Source organism: Fulmarus glacialis, unplaced genomic scaffold, assembly GCF_000690835.1.
Source record: "Fulmarus glacialis isolate BGI_N327 unplaced genomic scaffold, ASM69083v1 scaffold34228, whole genome shotgun sequence".
Taxonomy (NCBI): Eukaryota; Metazoa; Chordata; class Aves; order Procellariiformes; family Procellariidae; genus Fulmarus; species Fulmarus glacialis.
In genome coordinates this window covers 342-9,164 of record NW_009226907.1, presented here as the reverse complement: position 1 = coordinate 9,164, position 8,823 = coordinate 342, and the positions used below count along the sequence as shown (strand labels likewise).

At 52.0% G+C, this 8,823-nt stretch overlaps 1 protein-coding gene across 1 annotated transcript in view; it reads right to left on the bottom strand.

The window, feature by feature from the left end:
- Positions 1-8,781, bottom strand: part of GMEB1 (glucocorticoid modulatory element binding protein 1) — a gene marked incomplete at its 3' end in the record, with an annotated part of 9,167 nt that extends 386 nt beyond the window's left edge. Inside the window, exons 1-9 of the mRNA XM_009582962.1 lie at positions 8,654-8,781; positions 7,548-7,630; positions 6,460-6,584; positions 5,432-5,535; positions 4,827-4,981; positions 3,507-3,635; positions 2,654-2,791; positions 1,397-1,519; positions 1-311 (exon numbers count right to left, since the gene is read on the bottom strand). Of these exons, the coding sequence (XP_009581257.1) occupies positions 1-311; positions 1,397-1,519; positions 2,654-2,791; positions 3,507-3,635; positions 4,827-4,981; positions 5,432-5,535; positions 6,460-6,584; positions 7,548-7,630; positions 8,654-8,781 (1,296 nt within the window). The remainder of the gene's footprint in view (positions 312-1,396; positions 1,520-2,653; positions 2,792-3,506; positions 3,636-4,826; positions 4,982-5,431; positions 5,536-6,459; positions 6,585-7,547; positions 7,631-8,653) is intronic.
- Positions 8,782-8,823: the final 42 nt, after the last annotated feature.

Below are 8,823 nucleotides of genomic sequence, written 5' to 3'. Positions count from 1 at the left end.
TTGGGAGCCAGACGGCAAGGTATGAACAGTCACCGGGCTGGAGCCTTGGCTAATGGTTGCCACCGGGATGTTGCCCACGGAGAACTGTTGTCCGACGGGCGCAATAGCGATGGGCGAGATGACCGTGAACTGAGGCTGCTGGATAGGGGTGGAGGGGCTGAGGACGGTGGCGGAGGCTGGGCGCTGCAGGCGGGGTCTCTTGGGGGGCTTGGGAGCGCTGACGGGCATCAGCACCACATTCTGGATGGTTTGGGACTTCGCCTTCTGGTCCTTGGCGAGTTTCTTCTGCTCTTCCAGCTGCCGCTCCAGGTCTGCAAAGAGAACGGCTAAGCAGCGCATTGGGCTAGGGCCAGCACGCTGCAGGAGCTCCTGGGGACTCAAGGGCTCCACGAACAGCCATTACATCCCATATTTGCGACAGGAGGTCTCCTAACCACCCAGTCGAGCATGAGCTTAGCATTTCACTCAAGATCAAACTGCACTGAAGGAAAACACCAGATTCTCCTGCCACCCACGCAGACCTGGTCAATGTTCTTGCACCCGCTCAGCCTGCTTTGGCCGGCTGTCAGCGCCTGGATGAGGAACAGGCAATGCTCTGTACCAGTTGGCTGCTCCTACTGATGAGAAGATGGGCACTTCTGCTCCCCAGGCCAGACCCACCTACAAGGGAGAATGGACAAGCCCCTCCAGATGGTAGGAACTGCTTCCTGAGCTTGGCTGGGTCCCCTCCCCAGGAGCCGAGCACCTGTACTGGGGAGAGGGAGCAGGACTGCCCCGGTCAATGAAACATCTCCCTCAACCCTTGTCTGTGTGAACATTGGAAGTCAGAAGTAGCACAGTAATCTCATTTATCCAGGGCAGTAGGGGACTAGGACATCCCAGATAAGAACAGGTTCTACAGGACACGGTGAGGATGGAGACACATCCAGCAAGCGGCTCTGGGGAATCCAGGTCAGGTTATTGGCTTCAGCTCAGGGGAAGCCATGCAAGACACCTGATAGCTCCACGCCAAGACAAGCAGACAACTCAGCTCCCCGTACACGGAGAAGCTTATGAGCTCGGGCACAGCACGGCACTGCCTGCAGCTCGGATGACTGCCGCACAGCAGCACCTATTTCCTAATGCTGACGGAATCGGACTCGCAGCCCCAGCACCCTGGCTGCAGCAAAGGGCACAGACTTTGGGCTGTCGAATGCTCCAAGCAACTGCTCACTGCGAGGCAAAGGAGAGGGGAGATTCCACTCAAGCCCTAGGATGGAAAAGGATTGGGATGCATTTGTTTTGGGGCAGCGTGTATTGAACAATAACCCAAATATGGTTCATGTGTTGAAGGAAAGTCACATCAGTTCCCAAGAGCAGCAACAGGGTGAGAAGCCTTACTAGGCGCTGACTGTACCTGCCAGCGTGTAAAGAAACTGTTCCTCTCCTTGCTCTGTCTGGTTTTTCCTGTTGTCCAGAACCTTCTTGACGGTGTCCATTAGGCCAAATGTGTGGGCGACGTTGTTCAAGACTGCAGCATCTGCAAGGAAAGTGCATGGGGACGAGTGCCTAGTCCCACAGGTGGGACTCAGTCAGGTACTCAAAAGATGCTCGTATTACACCAAAAATTTTCTGCTGCTTTTTGTAAAACTATGTCTGTTCTTTCCCAAGGGTTGGCTGACAAGGGCAGACCCAGCTCCCTCTTCCTTCTGACATGCAAGGACTAAATAATCCCATTCACATGATAAAGAAAATGAAACAGAGATGTGTCACCCAAGCAGCTCAAAATTGCTGCAAATGAAAGCATAATTTGCAATCACAGAGATACAAACGAGCTCTCCACCTACAAATCATCACCCCATGCTGCTGACAGTGTCATTAACATGCCAGCTCCACCGAAAGCTGTGCAAAATTTCTATTATAATCCACTGACTTCAATCACTTACAGCTTCCAAAAGCTGCCACCTACCAGACACAAAGATCCGCCAGCCCAAAGCTAAATTAGAAAATAAAAAAAAAAAAATATTCTGGGTAAAATGAAGTTTGTGGCTACATGGATGTTCTCTCAGCAAGAGCATCAACAAGAGGTGCTCTCAAACCCTGGGCTCACAGGGGCATGTGCTGAACTGGATTAAGGAACTGATCCAAGTTAAAAATAACCCTAAAGCGGGGAGGGGAGTTATTTTTAACCCAGATCAGTTCCCTCATCTGGTTCAGCCCCAAAAACAGGTTTTCTGGCACAACTGAAGACAGAACGAGAAGTGAGGGGGCAGGACCTGTTTCAGCCTGCACTGTCACAGTGAAAAGTGTTTGAATAACTCTGGTCCGAGAAGTGAACCTGGGCAGGCTTTCATGAGGGCCAGGATCTGAGGACAGTCACCCGATGGTCTCAGCAAGCTGCCAGGGTCATTTTGCTCAGGGGCCAGGGTGGCATGTTGTGTCCTTGTGCCCCGCAGTGGTGTAAGCAAATGCACTTCACAGTTGGGCAGGCTGAGACCACACCTAGCCTCAGCTCCCACAGCTCAGCTAATGAGCGGTAACTTGCTCACCATCCTGACCCAACAGCTTTAAATGGTGGGCAGGGACCCTTGGCAGTTTTTTTTTTTTTGCCTGCAGCTGCCCTTTTGAGCATCCTTCCCCACCGCAGAGCCAGAGGCTGTGGCTCACAACCTACCTGTCATCTGGAAGGGAGACTGACCCAACCTCTGCTGGACGCCTCTTAAGACTTCTTCTATCTCCTTCTGGATGTTGCATACGACCTCTTCCATCAGCCCCACATCAGCTATTCCTTTCCAGAACATCAGTGTGTCCTCTGGCAGAAGGAGAGGGAAAAAGAACTCAACATGTACAAGCATTTGGCATTTTTGCCCACAAGGCTAACTTAAACCTTTCAGGCAAGAGTAACTTTGCAAGACGACTTCTAATTTGGCCACTGGGGTGGATATGACATGCAAAAAAAAACCCCAAAAGAAACAAAACAGACTCAGGCAGCAAATCAGTAACATGTTTTCAAGCAGCACCGTGACTTCCAAGGCAACATTTCACTGCCTCTGTTCACCTTCGCAAGGTGCAGAGCTTAAAATCTTTGCTTGAGGAAATTCTGTACTGATCCTAAGAGGGAAGGCAAGGCACCGCAGCCAGAGAGACACAGCCAAGAGAGCTGACAGGGTACTAACATGGGGTACTAACAAGACACTGCTCCCTGATGATTTCAGTCCAGCTCCAGACTGGCAGACGTTTACATTCCCAAAATGAACAAAAAAAAACCCCTCACTGTAACTAGCAGCAACTGATCTGGGGGATCATCCATCAGCCACAAGGCCAGGGCTGAAGTCTCACTCTGCCTGCTGCGATGAGGAGCTCTGTTTGGCAGGGACCCTGCACGCCTGGGAAATGCTGGGATAGCCAAGGGGCTGGGGGACAGCTCTGTCATTGCCTAAACTCTCCTTATTTTCAGGATTTCAGTTTCCAGAATGTAACAGGCGAGGAGAGGGTGAGAAAACACCCAACAAGCAGCCTGAGCTTACCCGAGATCTCATCCGTGTCCTTTTTCATGCCTTCCTCAGTGGCCATGGTGACAGCAGCCGTCAGAGCAGAGTTCCACTCAATCCCCTCCTCCATGCTCTCCTCCGACAGCGCGATCTGGGTGATGCTCCCTGCCAGAGAGGCAACGTCAGCTCCCTCTGCGGCACCCGGAGTGCCAGACCTGAATCCCTGCTTTGCTTTCCACCCCCCTCACCCCTCCCAGGCTCTTTTTTTACTCTCGTCGTCAGGTTGTTTGTGCCTGGCCTCTTTCAACCAAATTAGCTAAAAGCAAATATTGCTGCTTCTCATCCGAACTGTGATTATGAAAGGCTCTGGGGCTTCTGGAGGGAAAACCACGTGCCCTCCAAAAAGCAAACTGGAGTGCTGGCATAAAATAAGCAGAAAGGGATCAGAAGGGAACAAATAAGCCTCAGCCCAGCCACCCTTCTTGCATCATCAACAGAGAGCTCTGCACCCCAGAGATGCCCTAATCTCTCAGGAAATGACAGGGTCAGGGTCCAAGCTGGTTTATAGAAGGGAAATGGATCTGACTCAATCCTAAGTTTCTGGATCAAATTTGGGACTAAGCCAATCTGTAGCCACTGTAAGGTTTTCCCACGTGCTTTCCAGGAGATTCTCCTTAGCCTATGGACAACTCTGCCATTTCACCCACCCAGGGCCTTAGAGTTAGAGAAATGTAACCTGCCCAGCTGAATGAGTACAGTTGGGAGTAGTCTTCTCCCCTAACCTCAGCAAAGAGATCATTTTCTGCTCTGAAACACGGGATTTGCTGAGAATTTGCAGTTGGAATGACAACCAAGTCATGTTGAGCCATCATACCCCATTTCTGGACTTCCAGGTAATGTGGAGCAGGCTGGAGGTCAGCATGCCTAGATTCATCTCTGAGTATCAGCCCACCTCGAGCCTTTGTAATAGACCCTCAAATACGACATCAGGAAACACTGTACAAGCTCTCAGGTGTTAGCTCACATGGTGACCCCAGAACAGGGATCCCTTCAAGGTGAGCCTTCCCTGGCTCCCAAGGCTGCCTCTAGTCGCTGCTTAATACCAGCTGCTTTCCAGCCCTCCCATTACTGCAGAGCAGAGCTCCCTGACAGATGCTGCCGAGACCTCTCTGAGTGAACACGAGAAGCATTTTCCTTCCCAGAAATCAGAGCAGTCTCCTGAACGGGAGGGACTGCCCTGCTACGCCTGGGGAGAAGGTGTAAAGTATGTGTGTGGATCAACCCGATTTGAATAGCCCAGGGAGGGAGAGGAGTGTCAGAGGGAAACTCCTGCGGCATTGCTAACTGGTTTTGTACCGTCAGCTGATGTCGGAGTCTGCACCACGCTCTGCTGCCCCGGCACCGGTGCTCTGGCGCTGCTGATCAGGAGATCAAACTTGGTGCTTCGACAGGTGTTGGTGCAAACTTTGTCGTGCTGATAGAAGTCGATTTGCCCCGAGTCCATCATCTTCCTGTGCAGGGAGTGGGGAGAGAACCAGGCTCAGCTCAAATTTCAGCCTGGAGACAAAAGGGAGTATTCCACGTAGGAATGCTACAGCCATGGGAAGGACGGAGAAAGGGAGACCCAGCATCACTCTGCACACAAAACATCTCCTGCAGAGCTTTCAAATGGCAAATACAAGCCATTCCCCAGCTTCACATACAGGGCTCCAGTCCTGTTCCACCCCCACCAAGTACCAGCTCCCCCAGGCGAGGCCACTTCTGCACAGGATGAGGAATCCTGCCCCTCAGACCACGGGGCCAGGATCTCTGCCCAGAGGTGCTGCAGGTTGCTGGCCAGGTAACGTGAACCTCCAAGAGATCTCCCGGGGACTGCAAAGCAGACAAAATGCCTGCTCGGGATCCTGCAGCTGCAGTGATGAAGCCCTGAAGCTGGACACAGTGGTAGGCAAGTCAAATACCTCAGCATGATTCCTCCGAGGCGAATGGCTCTCTTCCAGTCCTTCAGGGTAGACTTCCCAGCCAGGTGAACAAAATGCTTCGGGCTGATCAGTTGGTCATTGAACTGGCAACGAGATAAACAGAGGTTCAGCAAACACAGGGTAACATCACTTGGGACATCCAACACAGCCAGTCCACAGCTCATCTAAGCCCACACTTCTACCCAGAAAGAGGAGCTGCTTCTCAAATTCCTACCAGCTTTGATCCCCTCGGCCCAGTAATGCTTATAACTCTGGAATGGATGCGTTTGCAGGGATGACCTGCCAGCCATCGGCATTCGAACCGCACAGCTCTAGCCAAGCACAGCCCTGAAGGCTTTTGTACGAGGCATGAGCCAAATTAGCTCCTTCTGCGAACACGTAGAGTCATCCCAGAGATCATTATGTCAGACTCCTATTACATCAAATAGCCAAGCAACATCTAGCTGACACAGGTATTCACTCGGGCATCTGTTCCGTCCTGCTCCAGTGACTAAGATAGCTCCTGTTGAGGGTCAGCAGCAGAGCGCTCTCGCCGCAGCAGCACACGGGGACTCAGCCTCAGCGCATCAGCGGTTACATTAGCAAGCTCTCAAGTGGAAAAAGATAACAGCAAGATTTCTCTTCTCGATGCAACCTGCTCACTGAGGAATTGACAGGAGTAAGAGACAAGGACGAAAAGCTGTGGCAGATCTCAGTACGCATCCCCTGCTTGCCTTCAGCTCCAAGTCCCTTGTCAAGTGACAAATACGACTCTGCTTTAAACAGTAATTAAGAGCAGCACTGAAATATAAGGTCCGTGATGGGCCTTCACTCCTTAACCCACTCCTCCCCTGCTTTTCCCCATGCTAGAAACAATTCTAGCGCTGACAATCCAGCACGCTGCAAAGGCAAAGTCACTCGGCTCCAGGAAAAGGCTCAGACGAAACACAAAAAGTAAGAAGGTCCTGTGGAGGTTAAGCACCAGACCTTGAGAGCAGAGAAGGAATCCGCTGTGAAAACTCCCTTACCTTTACACACTTGACATTAATTCCCGGACAGACGAACTTCTTCCAGAGCAGGATGGCTTTGCTCTCCCCGCAGGTGATGGGATAGGCGATCTCGATCTCCTCGTTCGTTTCAATGGTGCTGGGGTCTGAGGGAGGAACAGGTGAAAATGAAACTTTCCACCCAAGAGACTCAAATCCTACAAGGTGGGAGCTGAAAGCTCACAGGTTGTGAGACCTACTGTCAGGAAACCAAAAGAAGGGCCGATCCCAGTTCAGGATCAGTCCTCTCTTAGTCTTCTCCAGTTACAAGCTCCAAGAGCAACTGGCATCTGCTTTTTAATATAGCAACACTCAAAATGAAGCTCATCTATCAGGAGAACACGAGATCAGAAATCCAACACATCTGGGGGGGTGTCAATGAGAACAGTCTTCGTGGAAACAAAATGCTTTAAAATTTGAAGCATAGATATCTCTCAGATTTTTTGGAGCTCTGGTATCTCTTTAGCAGCAATATCAGATATTTACTGATAATATATTCTCTTCACAGGCAGAGTTTCTGCTAATACTGCCAAAAGACCCACACCCACACAGGAAGCAGAACACTAGTCAAGATCTAGCGATAGCACCTAATGACAGGAGCCTTTTCCCACATACTCCTCAGGATGGCAGGGAGCACTCAGAGCCAACCTGCTCGGTTCTTCTGAACGTCCAACCCAAACTGTCAGGCTGTTCGTTCAGCAAAGAACCAGCAATCAGAGTCTGGTGCCTCAGCCAGCGCAGACACAACTGCCATCCTTATAACCATCATTCCTGCCTGCTAGTGTCTGCACATCAAGACTAGGGTGAAATCTCGGCTCCCCTGGACCCCGTGGGAGCCCTTACCATTCATTGCAGGAGAGCCAGGATCTCAGTTCCAGGACTTTAAGACCAAGCAGTAACAGCAGACTCTTATTCCAGAGTATGCCCAGACCCTGCACCCACATCCATGCCTGGGAAACAGCATCTGCAGGGGCAGAGCCAGAAGGAAGCCCAGCGAACTGGAGACACCAGCTCAGCGGCGACCAGCCCTGCAGAGGAGGGGATTCTGCCCACGCCAAGCGGGAACTCACCGATCCCTTCTTCTAGCTTGTGGATGGTGTGCGTTTCGACAGCCACTACAGCGGCGCTGGCCTCGGAGCCCTCTTGGTAAATCCTGTTGTGAAAGCGGCCATCCGTAAACAAACTACATAAATCATGGGAAATTAAGATTCACAGCATGTGGTTAAAAATTCGGTTCGTTTCTTTCTTGCCTGTCCTCCAGGGATGTGGATTTCGTTTGATACAGTTTCAATCACAGGCATTTTTTTGGCACATACAAAATACGATAATAATCCCAAGGACTGAAACACGCAGAGGCGTTCCCAGTCCTGTCATCGCACCCTCCACGTTGCCAGCGCCACTGAAGCAGCTCTGCAGTGCGCTTCCCTGTGCCTCCTCCTCTTGGTTTCTGCTACAGGCAGTTACCCACGACAACAGGAAGCAGAGCTCAATGCCCCAGGATTTCCCTTCCAGCCCTGTGTGACACTGCAGCACGGGTGATCATGCAGGGAAGAGTCACTGTCAGGCCTACAGCCACCCTGCTCTGCGAATATTACCAAACTGGAGCCTGTATATTTATGTCCTGATCGATCCAGAGTTAAGATGAAGTGCCTGGTGGCAGCCACTTCTCCGCAGCAGCTGTCATGGGTACCACAAAATTCCCTCCAACATCCCAGCTTCATCGTATTTTAGAGGAGGATTATTTGAGGGGAAAGCTGGCACAGAGGCATATGCGGATCTGCACATATGGGCACAGACCACCACATACAGCAGCTGCAGTGTTGCAAAAACCCACCCTGGGTCCGGAGAGGGAAGAGGGAGACTGGGAGGATGCATGGCTGGGGCAGCACCGTGACCACCGCACCGCTTCCCCACTGCCACCGCCACTGCTGGGCTGCTGCGATCCAGCATCACGCGGACACGTCTCCGCAGGACAATTTCAGTCCTCGGAGGCCCCGTGACAGCGACGCACACAAAAGCTTTTTTGCGTTGTATTTGTCTCTCTATCGTGCGTGGCACAAAACCGACGCAGACTTGGAAAACGCAGCGACGCTCGGTCCCCATACCACGAAAATCTACAGGGACGCCCCCCACCCCACCCAGCACCTCCCAGACACACCGGTACCGTCCAACTCACCCTTGCTGCACCGGCTGGAGCTGCAAGATCACTTGGGTTTTGGTATCCTCCGGGTTCTCCCCTTCGTTTCCGTCACTTGGTACAACCACCACATCACCCACAGGGACGCTCACTTCGGCATTCGCCATCTCTCACATGAAGCCCGGCGGTGGCGGGGTGCCGCGGTGCTG